We start from the raw sequence: 25,873 nt of genomic DNA, 5'->3' as shown, positions 1-25,873 counted from the left end.
GCTTGTTTGTCCGTACAGTGTGGCGGTTCCGGCGCGCGGCGGGCGGCTGCGGGGAGTGCGGCTGCGCAGGTGAGGCTGGGGGCTGGGCGGGCGAGTAACTGGGGCGAGTCTCCCCCGCAGCGGTTGAGGGGGGACGTTGTGGCCGTTGCCGTCAGGGACAGAGGGAGTCTCCTAGCGGGCGGGGCCTGGAGCCAGGTGGCTCATCGCGCAGCTGGGGCTGCACCCGCGAGCCGGGGGGGAGGGGCGGTTATGAAGGGGGAGGGGATGCCGTATACGGGGAGGGGGTGGCTGTGTGGGCTCGGTGGACCAAGCCCTGGACTGGGGCGCGGGAGATCTGGGATCTGTCCCTAGCTCGGCCACTAACCTGGTGGGTGACCTTCTGCACCTCACTTCACCCGCCCGTGCCTCAGTTTCTCCACCTGAGAAGCAGGGGTTGTGATCGTGGCCTCCTTTGCAAAGTGCATCGAGCTCTAGAGGTGAAGTGAGACACACAAGAGGTGGGTGGTGGTATTAGTGGGGCATGGCTCTGGTGCCCACCTGTGGCCATTACCCACCGCCCCAGTGCAGTGAGTAGCCGCCTTCTCCAGTAAAGTATCAGAGGGGTAGCCGTGTTAGTCTGAATCTGTAAAAAGCAACAGAGGGTCCTGTGGCACCTTTAAGACTAACAGAAGTATTGGGAGCATAAGCTTTCGTGGGTAAGAACCTCCCTTCTTCAGATGCAAGGGGAGAAGTGAGGTTCTTACCCACGAAAGCTTATGCTCCCAATACTTCTGTTAGGCTCAAAGGTGCCACAGGACCCTCTGTTGCTTTCTCCAGTAAAGTGTGTCATTGCTTTTGGTAGCTTATGTTTTCATGTTTCTGTGGTTTTGAGCCTGGGGTAAGGAGGGATCTGTCTCACAGGCTGTGCAGTAAGAACTTTCACACCTCTTCCTCCTTTTGTGCTGTGGTGCCTTTCTTCTCCTTGTTGGGTAAGCATTTGCTTGAGCTTTGCAGATTTCACTCCAGTCAAAATAACCTGTTGGAATGGAGAGGCTGGATAACTCAGTAGCATCACGCCTTTAAAAAATAAATAAACTGGTTTTTAGTTAAATCTAAATTCTATTTAATTTAAAGTTAAATTTGAAATTGACAACCTATGTTAAGGCCTAAGCTAGTTACAATCTATTAAAATTTAAATTAAATACAAAAAATAATATTAAGCAGTATGTGTTTGCTGCTGTGCTTTAAAGAAAGTCAAACCACAGAACTGGCAAAAGTCACTCGCCAGTTTTTTGACAGCATTAGCCTTTTCTGCTGGTACAGAGAGACTATTTTCTTCATTTCAGTTCATTCAAGTAGTTCAATGACGAGTTTATTAAGAAACCAATTGTGAGTTGAAGAAGCAAGAAAACTTGTTTTCCAGTCTATGAATAAAAATTGGGTATAAGGATGAGATCTAATAGTTCTAAAATCTTGAAGGACATGATGAACAGAAACAATCAATTCAGTTCACCAACAGCAGCTAATAATTCCTTTGTTTAATAAATGTTAGTTTTAAATGCAAAATATGTTTTGATAAACTTTTTTCTTATGTATCCGGTACACTTAAAATGCACAAAAACAACATTTAAAAAAATTAATGGATTTGAGTTTCCATAAAAGTAGAGAATTTAATCGAGTAAAAAATGCATCATACACCATTTTCTAACAAAATAATGTATAAAAGACTATGAATAAATGTAAGTTATGTTAAATAACTTAAAATGTGTATAAATACAGCGTATCCTGGTTAACATTAAGAAGCACCAAGTTTAGTGCAAAGGCTATATTTAGTTTTTAATCAACATGGCTTAATAGTTACCAGCCAGTGAGACTAAATAGTTATTTTCCTAAAGAAAGTACATACAAACGCAAAACCGAATTAAGATTGATTATTTAAAGAATTATTAAAATCGGTGATTTAAATTGCTTTTATTTAAGTCAGTACGCTCTTTTAGAAAATGAAGAGATTGAGGCTATGAGAAAAGAGAGGAGATTTTTTGGGAAAACTAGAGGGAGAGCTTGAAAGGCAAAGTGTACACAACACAGGAAAAGAGAGTGGAATGGAGAGATGGAATTACTATTGTAGAATAAATGAAAATAGACAGTGGAATACAGAGAGGAAGAGACTCCCAGATACAGATAGAGGCCTGGTCTACACTAGAAAATTAAATTGACTTAACTATGTCAATCGGGTTGCGGATTTTTCACATGCCCTCTTAGGGAGAAGGATTATCTACACCAGTGGGAGAATCCCCCCCTTTGGCGTAGGTGGTGTACACTGAATTACTCCTGTGCATCCACAGAATTTATGTCCCACTTCAGATTTCTTTGCTTCCCCGCAGAAAAATGACTTTCTGCGGGGAAGAGCCATCATGCGACTCTCCCCAGCATTATGTTTCGGGGGCCCAGGGCAGCCGGCAGAGAGGTAAATCACTGTGGAGCAGGAGGAGGGATGGGGGAAGACCTGGCTGGTGGCTCCTACTCTGCACCGGGCTCAGCTGCTAGGGCTGGGGAGGACAGAACTTCCTCTTCCCTTGCACAGCATCTGGGGCCGGGTCAGATCCACCCCCAGATTTTCCCCCCTGGCTGAAGGAAGCTCTGCAAACTCGCCCCACTCCCACTTCCTACACCCATCACTCCTCAGCTCTAGGGGGGACAGATCCCCCCTGTACAGGGAGCTGCTCCCCCATTCACCCAACTCCCGTGCATCCAGACCCCTTCATACGCAGACCCTCCTGCCAAGCGTCACCCCCCACACTCAGAAACCCCACCCATGAGCCCCACTCCCCCTGCATCTGGATCACCCAGACAAGTTACCCGCAGCCAGATTCCCCACCCCACCAAGTCCCAACCAGCTGCATCTGGACCCCCCCAGTTTGCCCCCCCACACCCATACCCCCCTGCCAAGCTCTGTATCCTTCCCCGCTGAGCCCCAATCACCTTCACCTGGACACCCCTGCAGAGTCCCATATAATTACACCCAGAACCCCCCAGCAAGCCCCTGTGCATCCAGATCCCCCCTGCACCTGGATTCCGCACTGAGCTGCCCGCATCCAGATTGCCCCACGCAGAACCCTCTCAACCCACACCTCAATCCCTCCACACTTGGATCCTGCCTTGTTGAGCCTCCCTGCCCACACCTGGTGTACCTGGCACAGAGGGGCATGGTCCTGGGGTGTTTCTGGGGCAGGCCCAGTCCTTGCGCTGTGACAGGGTTGGGTGCAGCCTCACTGCTGAATCCGTGCCTCGTGGGGGAGCTTCACAATGATCTCCCACCTCTGTGCAGCCAGTGGCCTGTGCTCCCCAATGCCATGCTGGAGCTTCCAAATTTATTTGATAAATAAAATTTGCACAAATTCAAAATATTGTGTGCAGAATTTTTAATTTTTTGGTTCAGAATGCCCTCAGGAGTAACTGAAGGACTACAGTGGTGCAGCTACAGCAGTGCTGCTGTAGCATTTTAAGTGTAGACAAACATTGGGTAGGGGAAAGAGACAAACACTTGGGATAAGTTCAAATTTTGTTTAATATACAGCTTAGTGCAAAAATATTACAACTAGAGCTGGTCAAAAACTTTTTTTTTGAAAAGGTATCTTTTTTCAGCCAGGTGTAATGATAATAAGCCACCCAACTGTTATGTTTTAAATAAAATGGGTCTGATTGTAGATGGTAGGATGAAGGAGAAAAACATTCTGAAATTTGCATAAGTCACTAAAACCAGAAAGCACTAGAGCTGTTTGAAAAAGAGTCAGTAGTCAGCACCCGGATAACTCAGGGTCTTGTGCTTTAAGAATGAAAAAAATTCAGTAGTAATTTAATAAGTGCCTAGGGTTGGTACTGTCAGTATTCTATTAGTACTGCTAATATCCTGCTATCTTGAGTTCTTCTCCATTGTGACAGGTTTCAGAATGGTAGCCATGTTAGTCTGTATCAGCAAAAATACCTGTTTCCCCTCAATCCCAATTCAAGTTCTGTGGCAAGCAACCTTAAACTTCAGAGTCTTTAGTTTTTTCTCTTTGGAATATGCTGGTGTCTTTCTTGCAGGCTCTATGCGGAATGTTGCAGTTGAATATATGCTTTATCTTTTGCACACCTCAAATGTATATGTAGTCCAACTATGAACAAGTCTGTATTTCCTAAAATTATTAACATTTTGAGAAATGTACAGTTTGACACTTTTGGGGGTGAGGCAATAGTGTCTCGCCAGTATCTAAGACAGGGGTCGGCAGCCTTTCAGAAGCGATGTGCCGAGTCTTCATTTATTCACTCTAATTTAAGGTTTTGCGTGCCAGTCATACATTTTAAAGTTTTTAGAAGGTCTCTTTCTATAAGTCTATAATATATAACTGAACTATTGTTGTATGTAAAGTAAATAAGGTTTTTAAAATGTTTAAGAAGCTTCATTTAAAATTAAATTAAAATGCAGAGCCCCCCCGGTCCGGTGGCCAGGACCCGGGCAGTGTGAGTGCCACTGAAAATCAGCTCGTGTGCTGCCTTCGGCACACGTGCCATAGGTTGCCTACCCCTGATCTAAGAAGTGCATCTGTCGTTATGCTATGTATTCTGTCTTAAGAATTTGAACTTGTTAAATGAATGTTTTTCTTCTTTTAAGCTCCAGTCATGCCCTGAAAACTGCAAGGACTCATAGATCTGCCTGCATGGTTCTCAGTGCAGGAACAGAAAATACTTAAGCAGATGTGCTATTTTTTAAGTGTATAAGCACTTATAATATTTTTTGCAGAGATGAATAAAACAATCTGACTTTTGTGGAAGGAATTTCTTCAGCAGTACATTATAAACAGCACTAGCAATTGATGCTCATGTGCAGAAATTGCAGGATGTAGATAACTATGTAACTGATTCAAGAGAGATGCTTTAGTGGTTGAGTGTTAGGTTTCTGCTCAGAAAGGACCTTTCTTTCTTATATGGGGAAGATGTGGCTCCTCACTAAATCAATGGTGATTTTAACTTCATTATTCTTTTGTTTGTGTGTGGGGCAGGGAGACGACGTATGCCAAGATCATACCAAGTCTATCCGTTAATAGTAGTATGTGGTATCTGTATTTATTAAATAGCATTTATAAATTGTCTGTTTGTTGTCATGGTATCTAGATATCATTTACAAATTAACACAAAATGGTCAAGATTTACAGCTTTCTAATGAGAAATCAACACTGTAAATTAAGTGTCTGGCACATAAACTTGATTTGTGAGTTTCATGAAAATATTCAAGATATATGTAATTTCTCAAAAATTAGCTGTAGCTTCATATTTGGTGTATACTAATTGGTTTTAGTGTATTCATATAGGGAATTGAAAGAGCCTTAATCAACAATTAGGTCTTTAAATTCAATCACAGGATTTATTTTATTATCCCACTCGTATGTAACAGACTTGTGCACACAACTATACTTAAGTCAAAAGTGCACTTGTAGACTTCATCCATACACGGAGATTAGAATAGAATCCCAAATGCATAAGGTAGAAATCAAAACTTGTCTGTCATCTGTTTAGTGAAGAAGAAAAGGGGCAAACAAATAACCAGTGCTAATCTCACTCTTTTCTCTTTTAAAACTCTTTTTTTCTAGGTGATGGAAAAAATCTCTATGATGTGACAGTTAAGAAGCAGTCATGTCAGCTCTCTGTCCACCTCCTTCTCCTGCAGTTGCCAAGACAGAGATCTCCTTGAATGGGGACTCACCATTACTAGCTGCTACTTTTGCCTACTGGGACAATATTCTTGGACCTAGAGTCAGACACATCTGGGCCCCAAAGACGGAACAGATGCTTCTCAGTGATGGAGAAATAACTTTTCTTGCAAATCACACATTGAATGGGGAAATACTTAGGAATGCAGAGAGTGGAGCAATAGATGTGAAGTTTTTTGTCTTGGCAGAAAAAGGAGTAATTATTGTGTCATTAATCTTTGATGGAAACTGGAATGGGGACAGAAGTACATATGGACTATCAATTATACTTCCACAAAGTGAACTTGGCTTCTATCTTCCTCTTCACAGAGTGTGTGTTGATAGGTTAACACATATTATAAGGAAAGGAAGAATATGGATGCATAAGGTAGGTTTGTTCTTTATTGCAACCAAATGTTAAAAACCTGTAAGACTTTTAATCATTGTATAGAAAATAGGTATATGTTTTGTAAAGGCAACAGTCTCCCTGAGTCACATTACATAACAATCCAAGAAACAAACTTGATCTTAGATCTATAAATAAAATCTCTACCTCAATACAACTGCTGGAGTTGTATGTTAAAAATTGATCCTAATGCTACCAAATTCAGGGCTTGCACCTGAGCGCATGCAACTCCTATCAGGGCTGGTAACGACTTGCCTGAGGTCCCCTACAGTTCTATTCAGTTGATGCTAGCCTCCTATGGAAACATTTTTTACCTCCCCATGCTTATGATAAAAATTGTGTTGCTTTTATTTTTATAAAATAAAACACTGTGGGCACACAAAACCCTGTGTAATTTCCCTATGCTGCACTGAAGCACCAGCTAAGAAAATGTATATGAGCCTTTAAAGGTACTGGGATCTGTACGTCCTCAACACCTTTTGGAAAGATGCTGTCGGTGTGTTTGATCCCAAAACAGGAAAAGCTGAGTAAGCTGAATCCCTATACAGAGTATTAACATCCTGCACGTAGGGTTTTTGAGACATATTGATGACTAACGTAAGTACTTAAAATGACAAGAAAATATGAACTTTTAGACTAAAACAGGAACATTGCATAAAAGTAACAGAACCAAGGGAAATGAAAAAAACACACTTTCATAACAAAAAGCAAGGATTCAAGACACAAGTTCCCACTTAGTGCAAGAACAGTTCATTTGGAATCCCAAAGGCAATTTTATTAATCAAATTGTGTTCAAGGATTACATAACTCAGTTCTGGTCTTGCTGTAAAAGCTTCTTTGCAGACTGAATGTGTTTTAGAAAAAAAAGAAAAAGCTGCTTTATCTTTATACAGTAAAAGTTGTTTCAGTATAATTCTGTTGTGCAAGAGAATCCCAATGCTTCATAGCTAATAAGCATCTTATAATTTTGCTTGAAAAAGTGGTAAGCATTGATGTTGTTTTAAAGTGTCTGTCTGATGGGGGCGGAAATTCTAGTTTTATCTTGTGTACTAGGACCTAGTCAATAAAAAAAATATATATATTTTATAAAAGAGCACCTCTTAAAAGTTATTTGATTCTATTTTTGAGGTAGGAGACTCAAGTAATTTATCTCCTAATTCCCATTTTGTCAGAGTACTCAATTTATTGATTCCATAGGATAACCCTGTGGAAACTTGTCTTCCAGCATGTCTAGTATTGATATTTTTGTCATACTTTACAAAGGAAGAATAGGTATTTAAACTCTCATTTTCTCTAGATGAGGGCAATGTCACAAATATTTCATGCCCAGTCCTATCTCCTAAAACTCAAATATGTTGTTTAGCAGTTAATTCTGTAACAACCATAGGTTAGTTATGTTTATCATGGTCTTGTGCTTGTGGACAGATCTTTTCTTCATTTTTGTGTTGTTCTACGCTTTGACCTTTTAGAGGCAAAATGATCAAACTCAACATGACACTTCATTTTTGGAAGCAGTCATTTATTTGTTTCCTGATGTACAGATTTAAAGATTTTCATGATGAAATTCTGGAGTTGTAGCTACACTGGAACTTGCAGAAAATGTTCTGTCAACCCCAAAAAACTAGTTGTGAGATCTTTGACTTTATTTATTTGTTTTCCCACCAGCTGTTCTTGGAACAGACAGGCTCAGTCAGTGGCAGAGTGCTAAACTCTGAAAGAAAGTTATTTATCTGTGTTTTTTCTTGAGCAGTTATGAGCCCTTCTACATACGTTATCTCTATCCCAGCTCAGTCCTTGCCCACAATAGAGACACCTCAGTGATAGATGCTCTAAAAATGTAGATTACAAATATAGCATTGTATACATTTTAGATATCAGTGTCTGACAGTTTCTGGGCATAATAATATGAAATTTAAATATTATTAAAATGAGAAAATGTGTAATACTGTGTCTCTTGGAACAAAGGCAGATTTCTACATCAGTTATCAATCAACCCAACATGCCAGGTTAAAATGGAAAACAAATGTCTTGAAGTCTTGCCTTAATTGATGCCACCAGTGTGTGTTGGCATTCCTACCAGATACCATGTCTTCCAGGTTTTCAAGAGTTCTGTCATAGGATGATCAGCAGTTCAAACCAGATTGTATTAGGAGGGAGAAACTCGCTACAGATTTGAAATAGCATCCTGCATTGGGCATATCCACTTTGCTCTGCATACATCTGAATCTATGTTTAGAATGCTGGACATAGACAGACAAGCAACTGTTTAGAAGTCATTCCAAATAGGTCTAGAATCTTGTTTAGCTTTTACAAAGCTAGATATTTGAAGTTTTATGTGTTTTTGTCCAATAATTCCTAGCAGAGAATTTCAAAAGAGAAAAGGGATTCTAGTAATTTGTTCAGTTTCAACTACATGAAGACTGAAATTTTTTTAAAACCAAGAATCTTGTTTGTCAATGAAGTTATTTCTCATTGGAGCCCAAGTCAAGGAGGGGAAGTGCCTTTAAGGGATCTATATAGCACCAATGTTGTTTTTCACAGGCACTTGTTTCAGATTCATTTAGGTTTTATCATTGGCAGGAGGAAATCTACTCTAACTTGTTTCTTCCTCATCTATTCTGAGGAGGTATGTAAGCTTTCTGTTCTGCAGTTGATCAGCCTTGAGTAGCTCAGTCACAGGAGATTAATGAGTAAACCTGCGAAAGATGTGGCAACACTTCAGCTTCTATAAGAAGACATCTCTGGAGCGTGCAAAATATTCATTGCCTATAATGTTGTTCTGACTATGCCATTCATTAGGGCCAAGTTTTCATAGCATATTATGCTGAATTGTTGTAAATGATTACGTTCATCATCATCATTCACTACTGAGGTTCTGATGACTTGACGCTGCCAAAGTTCTCGCTGAATTTTTGGTGTGACCTCTTGTGTATCCTGTGGTGAAGTACCTTGACGTTTCCATGGATGTCTGCAATATTTAGTTCTAGAACAGTTAATGTATTGAAGATCTGCCAGTATCTCAAGATATGGAACAAATCCCCTTCCCAAAAGCAAATAAGTTTCCTCTTCCTGAAGATTGCATTTTTCCCTTGTTTTGTTAAGCTGGAACAACTTACTCCTTTTGCAGTGAAAAAAATAAGTAAAAATCAGCATAGCTGAATTTAGCATCTTTATTTCCCCTGAGACCGATCCATCTGGTATTTTCGTGATCAGAGAGTGAAGGATATTTTTGTTTTATTTCAGCTTCCCTCCTCCTCCCCGTCCCCCCCCCCACAAGTTAGAGGTTTATGGGGAGGGCGGGTGATGGGGGGGTAGTATTTGCCACAAAATAGCTCTATAAAGGAAAATGCCTTGAACATCAAAATGTGAATCAAAGAAGTGTGATTCTACAGGGAAGAACATTTACCAGTTGACTGATGGGTGCATAATTTTATAGCCAAATACTGGAGCTTTTATAACTTGTGTGAAAATTAACTGCTTCTCTTGCTCAGGAGAGGCAAGAACATTTCCAGAAGATTGTCTTGGAAAGCACGGAGAGAATGGAGGATCAGGTAAGAGTGACTGACTGACTGCATATGGCATACCATCAGAAAGCTATTACTGGAACTGGTGACTGTAGAAGTCGGTACTGCTGTTTATTTTTGGGATCCAGGAAGATATTTTTGGACTAGCAGAGTGAGCTGCCATGCACAGGAGGCAGTCTTTGTGAAGATAAGATGGTGGAAGCTATGACCAAATTGAAGGAAATTATATCCCGTCGCTTTATGGGTAAAGTGGAACTCTGTGAAGAATATTACCTTTCAGAAATGGGGAGGCCACTTACTCGAACATGATGTTCTCCAAAGGTAGCAGCTTCCTTACATTTATACTCTTCTACCCTTGTTTACTCATGGGTAGGTTTTTACTAGGTCATTAGTCAGCTGGATCAGAGAACTGATGCTTGGTAACTATTATCTTGTAACTGTCCAAGAGAGAAGTCATTATAGACTTCATGGCTGAGATTACAAAGAGAATTTGGTTTCTGAAGCAATACATGTGAAAGCACAACCCTAGAGCTTGTTGCAAAGTATAAAATCAGAGAACTCATCATTTGATTCCGATGCTAATCTAGCTAATGAGCCTCTATCTGTTTGTCTCCTTGTCTCCAAAACATGTACTTTTAGAAATATAATATTTACTGATAATTACATCTAATACACTATGATACAGTCACCTACCTCTAGATCTATCCTGTCCAAGTCAAGCCAAATTGATTGGGTATTTAGAATAAAAGCCTTGAAACTAATTATAAACATTCTTGTTACTGGGTCAGCTGCTTATTTCCAGTTGGCTATTTTTGATGAGCAAAACTGAAAAACGTATGAATATATGAAAAACATATGTATCAATTTCCTGCTCCCTTCTAGTCTTGTGGTCTTGCCGCCCTCCCCACCAAAAAATAAAGAAGCTAAAATTATTCTGTCTTTAGTGTTAAAAATTTCTGTTACTAGTAGCTTTCTATACTGCATGCTATGCTTTTATTTCACAACATGTTATTTATTGCACAGGGCCAAAGCATCATTCCAATGCTGACGGGAGAAGTTATTCCTGTAATGGAACTTCTTTCATCTATGAAATCACACAGTGTTCCGGAAGAAATAAATGTAAGTCCTTATGTTTGCTGCGTTTTGAAAAGGAAGCAACTATGCCACTCTTATTAATGTTGCCTTTGGTAAAATAAATAATTGATACCATAAATCATGATTCTCTTTAACTGTTTGGCACAGGAAACTCTCCTAAATGGTATTTTTGCTAATAGCAGTTTCTCATAAATATCTGAGCAGTAGCAATAATTTTTGATCAACACTTAGCAAAATTGGCTGTCAACTGTATTATGCTTTTTAAAAAGGGAAAGGAAAGGATGTCATCAAATAAAATTAATATTAGGGGAAAGAGTTTTAATGGTGAGATCTATTAGAATGTGGAATAATCCTTCCCTGGACAGGAGAGGAAACACCATCACTTGGGCCAGTTTAAAATATTTTGATTGAAGCACTAAAAATATACTCTTGGGAACGATATCAGTGGTGGTTGAGCTGGGGGAAAATGGATTAGATGATATAATTACTCTTTTCTGTCTCTTAATATCTGTTAACCTCCCTCAGAGGTTAACGGTTTAAAACAGGAAGAGCTGTATTTTTGTGAGTCTTAAACATGCTTGATTCCTCACAATTGTGAAACTGAGGGCTAGTCTACACTTACCGGTTAGTTCGACGGCTGCGGATCGAAGTTCCGAGTTCGATTTATCGCGTCTGGTCTGGACGCGATAAATCGAACCAGGAAGTGATCCCCGTCGACTGCGGTACTCCAGCTCAGCGAGAGGAGTACCGCGAAGTCGACGGGGAGCCTGCCTGCCGCGTGTGGACCGCGTCTGAACCGCGGTAAGGTCGAAGTAAGGTATGTCGAATTCAGCTACGTTATTCACGTAGCTGAATTTGCGTACCTTACTTCGATTTGGGGGGTAAGTGTAGACCAGCCCTGAGATTGTCTAGGAGTCACTTAAGCTATCACCACATATCCTTAAAAATCCAAAATAAAATGTTTTTAATGTGGCTTGTTACACCACGTCATCTAACCCTTCTTTCTGTTCCTTTGCACTCCAGATAAGTGACACAGTGTTAAATGATGATGACATTGGGGACAGTTGCCATGAAGGTTTTCTCCTCAAGTACGGTCTTGTTCTCTGTTTTATGCTGTTGTGAAACCACTTTAAAAGTAAATGATGCCAGTGTCTCTTAATTGGTTGTTTTTAGGCTTGGAAGGATTAGATTTTTATTGGTAAATGTTGATTTCTCCAGATATGCACAAAGCAACAAAAAAATCTGTCTATCAATGATAATCAAAGTTACAGATAGGCAAGTAAGAAAAATGCTGCTTCAGAGCTTGCAAGCATTTGATTTGATATTTGCTTTGTATATTTTGACATGAAATGTTGACAATTTGTGTTTTACCAGTTACAAAGCTTTAACTTTTTGAATCTCAATATCTTTTGTCATTAAATAATTGTCTGAAACCCCTCTCCCCATAATTTCCCACCAATGTGAAAATTTAAATAGAAAAAATGGTTAAAAATAAACATCAGTATATGTCAAAATAGTTTTTTAAAAATCCAATTCTTCAAAGTCTAGTTGTATTGGTGGTTAAGAGTTAATTTGGGGTGAGGCGACGTTAGCGCTCGTATCGCTTCTTTATATGTCTGCCTAAGCGATAAAAGTATTCAGACGGGACATAGACAAAGGGTTTTGAGTTTCTTAACACAGTAAGTCAGGTAGTGGTTATGTCATAGGAAGTTTAGGAAAAGTCATGGGTTAAAGTCACAGATAAAGAATGACAAATCCATAAATGTCATGCACATTCTTCTGTACTCAGAATGTTTAATTCTTCCATTTTCTTTAACATAAAAATAGTTAACCATTAGTAAATCAGTACACAAATGTCTCTTGTGTTAGGAAATCACATAACACACTCCCATCTTTAATGGGGGTGTTTATTGATCTTCTGTCATTCCTCAAAACATCTCTGTGTAATTGCCTGGTGAATTTAGATAGTCCCTAGCTCATAGAACCGTCACTGTGTTGTACAGTACCAAACACCCACTACACAAATCAAATAGTGACTGTGTTCATATACCTAGCAGTTTCATAGCATTTAGTGTTCATAAAGCACTTTGTTGCAAGGATTTATGTAGGTTTTCAATCCTGAGGCAAGTTAGCTTTTAGAAAAATATAAGAATGGCCATACTGGGTCAGACAAAGGTCCATCTAGCCCAGTGTCTTGTCCTCCGATAGTGGCCAATGCCAGGTGCCTCAGAGGGAATGAACAGAACAGGTAATCATCAAGTGATCCATCCCCTGTCACCCATTCCCAGTTTCTGGCAAACAGAGGCTTGGGACATCATCCCTGCCCATCCTGGCTAATAGCCATTGATGGACCTATCCTCCATGAATTTATCTAGTTTTTTTTAACCCTGTTATAGTCTTGGCCTGCACAACATCCTCTGGCAAAGAGTTCCACAGCTCTTGTGTGCGTTGTGTGAAGAAATACTTCCTTTTGTTTATTTTAAACCTGATGCCTATTAATTTCATTTGGTGACCCCCTAGTTCTTGTGTTATGAGAAGGAGTAAATAATACTTCCTTATTTACTTTCTTCACACCAGTCATGATTTTACGTTGAGAGCATATCCTACATGGTTTATTGTAGGTGAATTGCTTTCCACCAAGAGACATCAAAAGAAATTGGTCCTGTGTTAATGCAGCATTCTATTAGTATGGCTCTGATACAACAAATAACAGGACCTCGCTCTTTTGTTTTTGATTAAGATATAGGTACAGAGAATAGCACTTGGTCACTGTATATTCTCATTACTAAATAGCTGCATTATAACTGATTCAGTAAACCAACATGGTATATTCCCCAGAGCTACACATTGCATATAGCCTGTTCAGCTGAGCATCTTGTGCTGCACTACTCACAGTTATGCCCTTGAGGAATAGGGGAGCTTCCTGGCTTTTGCCAGATTAAAATTTTAAACTTATCATGGCTTCAGTATATATTTTGAGTTTTTTGTTCATTGAATAAAAATTGGACTTGACAAAGTGACTATAATAATTCTGACCGTGAAAATTAAGCACAGTCATGCGTCCTTGTGGAACTCCAAAATGCAACTGCAGAAGTATATTCATACATACAAAGAACTCTTCAGTGTTGTGTACTACCTTAGATCCTGAAGTGGTGTTGGTTTTTTGTACTGAGATATGTGGTAGCAGATGCTTGTGGGATCAAGGCCCTGATGTGTTTAGTAATTGAAAGAAGCAAGACTCAGAACCTTACTGTAGTGCCTGTGTTCTTTTACCAATGAAAGCTATTTAATCACTGTATAATTCAAGTTCCCTTAATTTGAAGGTATAGTTTTACTTTTGCTTATCTTAAATAAATTACCTTATACTCTTAAACACTAAACCCATAATTAAGTTAGCCTTCCAGTAACTTAATTCAGTTCAGCCAGGATGGCTTCATAGTAGTAATTAAAAAAACAGATTCCTATTTCTTAAATGAATCATACTAAAATCTAGACGTTATGAAAATCCAAAGGTTTAGTAATGTAAGTAAAGAAAAGTCTGTTTGAAGCCTGCTTCTTTTTGTTTTGTTTTTCATTTCTGCATATAGAATTATGTTGAAGCACTTGTTTTGGAGTAGTCTGTTGTATTTATTAATCTGTATTTCATTTTAATTTGCAGTGCCATAAGTTCACACCTGCAGACTTGTGGTTGCTCTGTGGTTATAGGTAGCAGTGCAGAGAAAGTTAATAAGGTAAATGCATTTTATAATTCTCAAAATTGGATTCTGATTATTGTATTTGGCCTGTCAGCAGATTATCTGCAGTAATGTAAAAGTGGCAATTAATGAAAAGTAAAATATTATTCAGTTAAATGTTATATTTCCCAGAAATATATTTGATGTGGCAGGAGCAGCACTGTACTGCTATTGAACTTTTTTATTTGTATGGTTGGTTGGCAATTGAGTATGAAAAATAATTTATCATTTGTATTCTGACAGTTCTTAGCAACTAATTTATTTTATTGTGCATATGAAATTATGGAAAATGAGGCTATAGTTTTTAGGATTAGATTTTTTTTATTAGCCATATGCATAAACTGATGGCATCTGGATTAACATTTAGCTCTTCAGCTATTGCAATGGATATTATCTAAATAAACGAATCTATGCATAATTTTATCATATTGAATACCCAACTGCAGAGTAAAACTTGCTGTGCTTCTGGATCACAAATTGCCTTTACACAATATCTAATGAGCACCAAACTATTATGAGTCACTCATGCATATGTAAGATGCAAATTTTCTAAGTCGCCACCCTCAGTTCTTTGATTTCTCCTTGCACTTCTGTTCTGTGCTGCAGTTTCCCCATGATCCTCATAGCCTTAGTCATAAATAAATGATACATTTTAAATATTTTAATGTAAAAAATAAAACAGTACTAACTGAATTATGTTAGTGACTTGGTCAGTAAACTCAGTTAGGTTCTGGGTTTCAGTGGAGACATGAAAGATCCAAAGTGCAGGTGCAAACTTATAAAATTTGAGTCCTGCAATAGCAAGATGTCCGTTGGTAGATTGGCATGTTTGCTGTCTGGAGTGTCTGTGGAACTAACTTATCAAAAGGATGCTTGCTTTATGCTACCTACACCTCCACGATCAGAAAGTATAGGAAGCAGTGGCTGAATGCCTTCTTAACGGAAGAGGACTAAGGCAGAAGGCCAGGAATATCAGGATAATGCTCTTTATGCTTTCTCTCTGAAGACAGCCTTCTCAGTGGTGCTACCATTAATCAGAAGAATAACTGGTTGCAGACTCCTATGGCAAACTACCTTCTCCCCACACCTACCACTTTTTGAAAAAAAGACAGGTGCAAAGGAACGGAGGGAGGGTTGGGGTGGTACCACCTCATGTAGCCGGGGGAGGGTCTACAGCCATGAGGCACCAATACCACCTCTCTACAAGTACTGCTAGGCACATTTATCCAGTTCTGGTGGGCTGGGCACATGCGCACCTAAATGGAATACATGTCTGCACCACATCTAGAAGAACCATAGTTACAGTAAGTAACTGTTTCTTCCTAAGCCTACTAACTTGTCAGGTGATTATACAGCTACAGGGTGGATAAAAATCCATGATTTAAAAAAAAATTGGATTTGTTTTATTTCAGTTGGATTTTTTTTGATAAAATGCTTTTTGAGGAAGAAACCTATCTAAAGATAGTTTTAATTAAGATACATTATAGGTCAAAGATATCTCATCATGGAATAGGAATTATAAATTCTAATTCTGTAGTATGGGACAATATATTCATGTAATGTTTGAGAGGTTTTGTAAATGAGTTCCAATAGTTCATGGATTAAGGACTCAATCTTACGGGGTTCAGAGGCTTCTGTATAGATTATTTAGGTTAATTTTTCTATCTACCCAATGGGACTCAGTGCTTAGTCTCGAAGATACCGTCAGAGATGCTTAGTTTTGCAGTTCTCAAACTGGATTTGTGTCTTTAGAGGTAACATGCTTGTTAACAGCAAAAATGTTATTAAATAAATAAATAATATATACAGGTGAGAAATAACAGACCTCAACTCTGTTGTCCCGCTGCCAATTTTTGTACACAGAGTCAATCCCTTACCTCTCTCTAAAAGTGCAAAGTTTCAAAAAGTTCAATGAATAGAAGATTGTTGGAGGCGTAATAGATCCAGACAAGGAGAAGAAGTCTGGAAATAAATATGAGAAGCAAGGGACATATGCTTGTTTTTTTTTAAATATTATATGTTTGCTGTTGAAGAAAAAAATCCAGAATACTTAACGTTGTTGTTTTAGTTAAAACAATTTAAATGTTTGTCTGGTGATGTTCTCCTTCTAATACAGCATGGCAAGAAAATCCTCCAAATATTAATGTTTAACCTGTTGAATTGGAGATAGTTCATCTCCCAATGACTTCATAAATATCTGCTTCAATTACCTTTGGTAAATTAAATAACCAAACACTCATTCATTTTCTGATATAGCTGTAAAACTAAAAAAGTTTTCAAACTAAATCACTGTTTAAAAATGTATAGTGTGTACCTTCTAAAAATGAAACCTACATCTATCTCTGAGTTGTGAAAAATGTGTATTAAGGTTATAACAACCAACAAGAATGCACTTTTATGTAGAAAACCATGATTAAATCGAGTCTTCCTGATTAATGATTTAAATCAAAACCACCCTGCATATCTACATATTTAAAAGAATAATACTTTTAGAAAACCTGTTCAGCTGTGTTTGGAAAAATGAAATGGAGGAAGCCCTTTTAACTCTGAGGCTTTCTGAATGGATTTGTATGTACAAATTGGTTACAGTTATGCAGATGTGCCAGTTTTAAATGTGTTGAGAGTCCCTATTAGAAAGGTTATTGGCATGATGATGTGGCAGTGTTGGTCCCAGTATATTAGAGAGGGAAGGGGGGAGAGGTAATATCATTTATTGGACCAACTTCTGTTGGTGAAAGAGACAAGCTTTGGAGCTACACAAAGGCGTCCAGACCTGAAGGAGAATTTCGTGTAGCTCGAAAGCTTGTCATGTTCACCAACAGAAGTTGATCCAATAAAAGATATTAATTTACTCACTTTGTGTCTCTATTAGAAAGGTGTCTCTTAAAATAGCAGGTTGATGCTGGGAGTTGAATTCACACTTTCACAAAACATTATTCTTACATTCATCTGGGATATATCAGATGCTTGGGTCAGAAGGACTGTCCTTTGATTCCTATTTAATTAAGCCATTCTTCAGTCCCACCCCCTGTAGTGTGAATACTGCTAGTTAATCTCCTACAGTGAGAATTGCAGAGGCAACTCATGATGGAGAAAATAAAGCTATCTTTATCAGTAAATTGAATTTTCCAGATGAATTGCCTCTCTGTCCTTCCGCCAAAAGGGGGGCCTTTAATATGCACCTTTAAGTCAGAGAGGAGCTGAGAAGGACTTTGTAGTAACATGTAGTCCTAGAACATTTAGGTGTGAGGCAGATGTGCCATTAATGACTGCAACCTGTACCACTGCTATTAGAGCCGGGGTTGTCTTTTGTCTGTCTGTACAGCACCCAGCACAATAGGGTTTCAATCTGTATTGGGGCCTCTGGGTTCGACAGTAATGTAAATACTTACTACTACTACTACTACTACTACTACTGTTTGTCTCATGAAGCTATGGCATGACACTGCAGTGTGGCTCTGTAGAACTCCATTTATATGTAAGAAACCCATATGCAGTCTTTTTATTTGATTATGCTTCGAATTAATGGTACGCCTCTTATTGAGTTCCAGTTTATTTTACAAGATTGAACTTTCCTTCATTGTAAGACTTCTTTTTAGTTCTGGGAGTCAGTCTCTTAAGTGGGTGTGTATAATACTCACTAATATTAATATAATAGGCTTACAACAAGAGGACATGGTTATAGTAAGCTTTGGGGCTGGTAGAGTCATCTTATTAGTTTGTACAGTGCCTAGCACAATAGAGTCCTGCTCCATGACTGGGAGTCCTAGGCAATACTGGAATATTAAATAATAATCTATATGTAAATTGTTCAGATAAAATACGTATGTATTCTAAACACGATACTTAAAATAACTAATTAGTAAAGAGCTGTTGCTCTTTTTTTCCGCTTAATACTTAGAGCATCTCTGATCAGATCAATGAGAAGTAGATTAAAGAGAGGAAAAAATAAAATGATTGAGCGCTCAGACAAAAGCTGCTGAATATTTGGGGTTGTAGAAGCAGGAGAATGTACGTATATCATGAAATGTGCATTATTGTGGCAAAAGAAGTCTAAATTAGTGGAAAAAATTATGGGCATCTTAATTGCATGCTGTGCATACACAGTATTTTTTTTAAAAAGAAAAGAAGCTGGGGAAATGCATGTCTGAAAACAGGTTAAGAGCATATTGTGTAACAACTACAGCAGCGCTTCTAAATACTCTCTCCTCGAACTATGTTTCTGTTAATGGTGCAGCTAGATGGAGTGCTTAAAATAAACATATACTTATGCCTTCAGGAAGTCTGCTTTAGTGATTTTTTTTATTAGTCTTTCTGAAAATGCAAAAACACCTATCACTGCATCATTAAAGCAGGTTTTTGCATTTTCTGACATAAGTATTAGCTGTCAAAGTTCCTACAGCAAGAGCATCTTTTGAGCAAGACATTTGCTGAACAACTCAAATTATTGATTTCCTACTCTATTTCATTGTCATTCAACTGCTCATTATCTATTTCCACTGAATGTTTCCTTGCAGCATGGACCATGCTTTTTCTCATCTTCTGAGTAAGAGCATTTAGAACACTTATTAAAGCATATCATAAAAATTATACTGGATGTACAACATGAACAAAGCTGATGTTGCCGTGGTAACCTAAATTTCTGTGTTTCTTGACTCTAAACAATTAAACTATGCCACCTTAGATGTTCCGTTTAATATTTGTTCTGTGTTATTTTCATTTAATATGTAGTCTTGAGGAGTGTGGTTTAATTTTAATACCTCTACTTTTAGATGTCAGTATGTAACTATTTGACATTATTGTAGCATTCTTTTTTCTAATGTGTAGTGAACTTCTTGGATAATCACTTATTTGAAATCTGTACTGTATTATGTTCTAAGTTCAAAACTTTCTTTACTATACATCTGCCTATTTTTTACAAAGCTTTTTGTATTGCAGATAGTGAGGACATTGTGTCTGTTTCTTACTCCATCAGAACGGAAGTGTTCCAGACTCTGTAGAAATGAATCTTCCTTCAAATATGAATCAGGACTCTTTGTTCAAGGATTGCTTAAGGTAAGGCAATTTTATTGTGACTTTTGATTTTTTTTTTCTAAATTCTTTTCTCCAGTATCCAGAAACCTACAATTTCTTAATATAATCATCTTAACTTGAAAATACCTAAATATATTGTTGTCTTAAGAAGTTTTTCCTCTTCACTTGTTGATTCCTGATGCCAGTATTATAACCATGACTTCTCTCCTATATGTCTGTATCCATCTGTTGCGTCTTGTCTTATACTTAGAGCGTGAGCATTGTGGGGCAGGGACTATCCTTTTTTCTTTGATGTTTGTACAGTTCATAGCACAATGAGGTCCTAGTCTATGACTAGAGCTCCTAGGTGCTATGGTAATACAAGTAATACATTATTACCTATATTCCATGGCTTAAAGCTGTTTCTAGGGATGCAAAAATTTCAAGCTAATTTTTCCTCTGTACTGTCCATTCCCTTTAGGAATAGTTTTTTGTCATTGTTCCTTCACTTTGGGAATAAATCTATAGATTTGCTACTTTTGGGGGATCCTAGACCCATACAGGCAAGCGTTTAAAATTTGCATATGCTAGCTAAATCCGACTCAGAGAAAAGAATGTTAGTCTCCAGCACTCCAGCATACTATGAAAAATAGTTTCAAAATATTTACAAAGGGCTGTAGGAGTGGATGGTGCTTCATAGGCAAATAATATTACAAGGCCCCTGTTCCAAGGAGCTTTCAGACTAAATTTGACAGATGATGATAAACTATAGCTAAATGATATGACGTTGAGGGACAGATTGTGGAACCTGTGCTGGCCAACACATTCGGAAGATGGAGCCAATGTTCTGTCCCTGCCTGCCCACTCTGACTTCTGTTGGAGAGGAGTAGGGACCCAAGGGAGCCACATTTTTACATTTAACTTTTATTGTATTTACCTAGTAGTACCAATATCGTTGGGGGGGGGAGGGGAAACAATGCCTTTTATCAAAACCAAATAAAAGCTCAATCTGTTTGCCTCCTAACTAGGTAGACTAAGTAGTTCTTTGTTCTCAGTAGCAAGTGTGCACTTGGGTGGAGGGTTCCTAACTTCAAATGCTGATTATGTACGCTACCTACTTACGTGTTGAGAGAATTTCTAAAGCTTTTCTACAAGGAGTGAAGATAAATTATGTTCTCAGCACTGAAAATATTTTTAAGAAAAAAAACTTGTGCATGCTCAAACTTCTCAAATTTAGAAGGCTAAAGTTAAATGCTGTCATGCTTCCTGCATGATAAATATTGTATAATGCTCTATGGTATTCTCTCATGACCTCTGTTCAATTCACTTGGTAGGGTATTTGCTCATTTAAAGCTGCATTCATGGCTGTAATGTTGCTGTTCTCCTTTCGCATACGGCTTTGTAACTCACTTTAATGTCAAGCATCATGCAGCATGAGAACGGTGTGCCATTTGGTGCGAGGGAGTTGCTGGAAGGGTGTTACCAGCAACAAGACTGTCATGAAACAATGCAGTGATGTGCACATCACTATTTTCCAACACCCCCTCCAAAAATTGATATTTTATGTGTATACTGTTACTTTAAACAACCACCCAGTTTTACAACAGGGTTTAACTAGAATTATAAACACACACACCTCAAAAATGAAATGCATTTAAACACGTTGTTTTAAACTTAAGACTGGTGCTTTAATGTTGTTTCAAATACCGGTATTTTTTTGTAACTGGGAGACTTCTCTAACTCTTTTTTGCTGTAACAGGATGCAACTGGAAGCTTTGTGTTGCCCTTCCGTCAAGTAATGTATGCTCCATATCCTACTACACATATAGATGTGGATGTCAACACAGTGAAGCAGATGCCCCCTTGCCATGAACATATCTATAATCAACGGCGATACATGAGGTCCGAGCTGGCAGCATTTTGGAGAGCCAATTCAGATGAAGAGATGGCTCAGGATATCACTATTCATACAGATGAAAGCTTCACTCCTGATTTGTATGTACTATCCTTATACTTCCAAAATTATACTGCTTAGGACAGCATAACAGTGTAGTTGCATTTTGTCAGACCTTTTCTTATAAAATGCAGTTCTGTTTTATTCAGCAAGTGCTTTCCTCAATCAGGATAAACAGCCTGTGTTTTCTTCTTGGGGAATTGGGTTATAGGAGGTTAAAAACACTTCAGAAGGAGTACCTGTTGCTCAGTATTTCATTAGCACTCCATCCCAATGAAATTCCTGATAACATTCCATCCAATCTGATATGGTTGAATAATAATAAATAAGTATGCTATATAGCTAAGTACATTTACAGCTGACATTGGCTTACCTGGTTATTGTTAAGTGCATCTGGGCTGAAAAAGTTCGGTTTCATATTCTATAGTAACGTTTTTAAAATAAAGCCCATATCATAATTCACTAAAACTGACTTTTTTTTAATTTGTTTTAAATTCTGTCAGACCCTTAACTATAATGCTATTACCAGGCACCAATATAATATATTTAGTGCCTCCTTATCACATTATGTCAGGCTTTCTTTGTTGTCTCTTCACAGGAATGTTTTTCAAGATGTCCTGCATCGTGATACATTAGTAAAAGCCTTCCTGGAGCAGGTAATAGCTGTTCTTTCAGAATGAGCAAAAGATGAAAAACAATTCTCTACTCTCATATAACAAATTTTTTAACACAAATAGATCCTTCCCTGCATTATTTGAAAACACAACAATAGTAGTACAAGAGAGATTCCTCTGAACATGTGCAGAAATGTTATGACCTGCTAATTACAGGTTCCTGTAAAATATCTGTCATTCTATGACTATAATAATCAAAAAGTAATATAATACTGAGTATGTACAGTGCCAACATGCCATTCTTGTTGAGCTGTGGTCTTTTCCTGAAAAGTACTTTACTGGAGGGGCTGCATCCAGGAATGACTATTGGGGGGTGAAAATATGTGTGTGCGGGGGGAGGGGGGGTAGAATCCCAGGTGCACTCAGCCTAGGACAGTACCTTTCAGCATGGGATTGTTACCCAACCACGTGTAGGATTAGAAATTGGTGTTGGTTTAAAATGTCTGACTGTGTAATAGAAACAAAGTGGGACCAACACAGCTACAACAACACTGCCTATGTAACCGTGTAATACAAATAGATGGCCGTTAAACATTGCAAGCTTAATTTGCAGTACTATGTAACACTGAAAATACTAGACACAGTTGTGAAGAACAAGGCACACCCCCTATTGCTGTATAATACTGCTTGAACTTGCAGCATTGTATAATCACTCAAATCTGATCCATTTCAAGTAATGTAAAAAAAAGAGCAAAAACATGATTTGTCTTAATAGAATGGCAGAACAGCTTATCACATCTGTCCAAAATGTATCCTTTCATGATTATACATTTGCTTTAGCACAATTAGGAACTGTTACATATATGTTAGTTCAATGTTTTAGTTTTCCACATTCCTGGAATGAAACTTGAGTTGCATGTAATTTAGTTTTCTGCTGTAATTTTTAACAGGTCTTTCATTTGAAACCTGGCTTGTCTCTGAGGAGTACTTTCCTTGCCCAGTTTCTGCTAGTCCTTCATAGAAAAGCCTTAACTCTTATAAAGTACATAGAGGATGATACGTAAGTAAAAAGATAATAGAAGGGAGGGGGTGGGGATTTCTTGTTCACTAGGAAATCTTTCTATGTTGTAACAGTTTTTCTCTTTACTCTTGCAGGCAGAAAGGAAAAAAGCCTTTTAAGTCTCTCCGTAGCTTAAAAATAGACCTTGACTTAACAGCAGAGGGCGATCTTAACATAATAATGGCTTTAGCTGAGAAGATCAAACCTGGTCTACATTCCTTTATCTTTGGGAGACCCTTCTACACTAGTGTACAAGAACGTGATGTACTAATGACATTTTAAAGATCCTGTATGCTGCTGAAAGAAAGCTAGTAATGTAAACACCATTTTTCCCTTTTTGATAAGCACAGTCTTGCACTCGAATGCAGTGACTGAAAGCAAGTTACACTACAATCCAGTCGAAATGGGGAGGGAGTATTCGAGGGAAAGTCACTTCAGTTAGGGAAGCACACTTCAAAAGAGCCTTTTTTGTTGTTTACAGTGAAAGTAAATATTTCAGTAGTTTTTATGATATTTTGGGTTTGTTGTGTAAACTTTGCCACAGTTCTGGCTTAAACTGATTTAAAGGGAGGCTTTTGTATTGACTCTTTAGAGAGATCATACAGCTTCCCCACCATTTCTCTTCAATTTTGTGTCCCTCCTTATCCTGTTATCAGTATTTCCCAGTGTTGTCATGGAAAACCATACTTCTTGTCCTCTCCATTATGGAGGGCACTGCCTTTTGTGAAACAGAAACTGGAAGGACAGTTTTAACTCTTTTTTTGTTCTGTCTTCTTTCCTATGTGTGGGGCTGGTGTGAAAAACACCTTCCCTGCTCCCCATCCCATTCCAACTTCACCAGAAGCTTTTTTGCTACTTTATATGATGCATTTAAAAGGATATTAAAAAGAAACTAAAGATGAAGGAGTACTGTACAGCATTATCCTTGGGAGCCAGAGTGCTGCCTTTTAGTGGATTGTAAAGCCAAACTGATCTGAAGAATGCTGCTTTTAAAACAGGGTCATTATTTAAGCTGTTTTGCGTGTATAAGTGCCAACCAGGATTTTCTGTCACTGACTATGTTGAACCATCATGCATTTCAGTGCTTAATGATCCAACGTAATAGAGCTCTTTCAGAAAACAAAACAGGAAAATTAGGTTTTACACTTGCACAGCCATTGCCAACCTTTCTTTTTATAATCTGCTCCTGTTTTTTTATGAATAAAAACAAAGGCCACATTAAAACACTAGACCACCTGTGCCTCTGTTCTTTTTGGAAATAACCCCTGGAATATAGCCAAACTTCAAGATACACTTTCTTTTCATGTTACCTTTGTCATATGTTCAGCATAACTTCATTCAGGAATCAATGTGGCTGTTAGCTAATAGGAATAACAGTGTTGATGGAAAAACAAACTCTGGTTCAGTGAGATGCTAATCTCCCTCATCCACACCAACACACTCACCTCTCAGTCCACTTGTTTTGCTTTGCATACAGAAGATAAAGAACAGCAGGAAGTTGGGAAATGTACTTTACCTGCTTTCAGAGCATTTCTTACTTGAATAATCTGAGCTGTTGGATGTAGTTTTCAGATTCCCCAGAAGCTTTTCAGGTTTTGCCAATGTGCTACATGGTGTACTGTGCTAAGTGATGCATCTGCATTGCGTGCTGCTATCTATCTGTCTTCTCCCCTTTCCTTTCTCCTCCTCCCCCCCCCCCCCCCCCAAAAAAAAAGTCAGGAATCTGCTTCTGTAAATGTAGTGTGTTAATGATATTCCATGATTAGAGATTCCTTGCCAAAGGACTATGTTAGTAACTGGGAATCTAGGCAAAGCCATTGTTGCTTTACTACTTAAGCCCTTGTTATAACTTTTTTTTATAGGATGGGTTTGCTCTGTGAACTACTCATTTTCAAACTCAGTTTCATTAGTTGAGACATAAGACACAACACTTCAGAATAATAGACTTTTCTAAAATATCCTTTCTTCTGACCTTAAAAGGGATACTGTCAAATAGCTAATGTCCAAAATGTGATTGTCATTTTCTTATAGGAAAATGTATTTTACAAGCTAAATATTTAGGACTTCTAATAGGAAAAAAGTAAGGTATGCCATTGTGTACTTAATACATATGTGCAGTTACTACAATTTCATATGAAAATAAGATTATACATGTGAATGACCATTACTTACTGTGTGCATGCATAGTTACCTTATTACATGCATAATTACTCTCACAAATTAAAGTTTATCTTTAAAAAAAAAATTTTTTTCAAGTCAATCTTAAAAATAAAAACATAATACACTTTTGTAGAGTCCCTGCAAAATGTCTCATGCTATTGGGCTTCCTTCTGCCAGCGTCTCATCAGGAAAACTATTGTTAGAATTATGCTGACTTAACCCAATGATACAGAGATCATTTTAATGTGTCACCAATTTATCATTATACATGTTTAATCAGTTTGCCTATTAAAAAAGGCATAATTCATAAACTATTTTTACTGCTTGGCTTCTCAGATGGCATTAAGAACTAAAAGTAGATGACATTACATTTCTGAAATGGAAGTAAGATGCTAAAGTTCAATTGACTTTAGACACAGTGCTGGAATTAATTATTGTAGCATGATAAAGCTTTGAAAACTTAATACTGACACTACTAACAGCAAAACTCTATTGTTTACTGAAAACATTTTTGTGCATTTTCACTTTGAAACAGTTAACTGCTGGAACTCATTCAAATGCTAGTTTTGTTGCACTATTGTCATGGATGCGGACTGTACAGTGAA

At 38.1% G+C, this 25,873-nt stretch overlaps 1 protein-coding gene across 5 annotated transcripts; it reads left to right on the top strand.

The window, feature by feature from the left end:
* C9orf72 (C9orf72-SMCR8 complex subunit) lies at positions 1-25,873 on the top strand. 5 transcript variants are annotated; one of them, XM_024213268.2, is made up of 11 exons: positions 1-69; positions 5,610-6,096; positions 9,606-9,665; positions 10,662-10,757; positions 11,757-11,821; positions 14,392-14,464; positions 19,406-19,522; positions 21,240-21,475; positions 22,033-22,090; positions 22,999-23,108; positions 23,204-25,873. In XM_024213268.2, the coding sequence occupies exons 2-11, from the start codon at positions 5,653-5,655 to the stop codon at positions 23,388-23,390; spliced, it is 1,446 nt and encodes a 481-aa protein (XP_024069036.1). In that variant the 5' UTR covers positions 1-69; positions 5,610-5,652; the 3' UTR covers positions 23,391-25,873. The 5 variants fall into 5 exon arrangements, with proteins under 5 accessions (XP_024069036.1, XP_024069038.1, XP_024069039.1 ...); XM_024213269.3 differs by lacking the exon at positions 1-69 and adding an exon at positions 838-968; XM_024213270.2 differs by lacking the exon at positions 9,606-9,665.

Source organism: Terrapene carolina, unplaced genomic scaffold (genome assembly GCF_002925995.2).
Source record: "Terrapene carolina triunguis isolate 2854851 unplaced genomic scaffold, T_m_triunguis-2.0 Scaffold35098, whole genome shotgun sequence".
Classification (NCBI taxonomy): domain Eukaryota; kingdom Metazoa; phylum Chordata; order Testudines; family Emydidae; genus Terrapene; species Terrapene triunguis.
Note: the sequence above shows the minus strand (reverse complement) of the source record. Positions and strands in the feature narration are given on the sequence as shown.

Bases quoted from the DNA above. Each gene is read 5' to 3' on its own strand.
- C9orf72 (XM_024213268.2), top strand. From the start codon at position 5,653: ATGTCAGCTCTCTGTCCACCTCCTTCTCCTGCAGTTGCCAAGACAGAG. The intron at 6,097-9,605 runs GTAGGTTTGTTC...TCTCTTGCTCAG, and splicing joins GAAGAATATGGATGCATAAG to GAGAGGCAAGAACATTTCCA. The intron at 22,091-22,998 runs GTAATAGCTGTT...AATTTTTAACAG, and splicing joins TAAAAGCCTTCCTGGAGCAG to GTCTTTCATTTGAAACCTGG.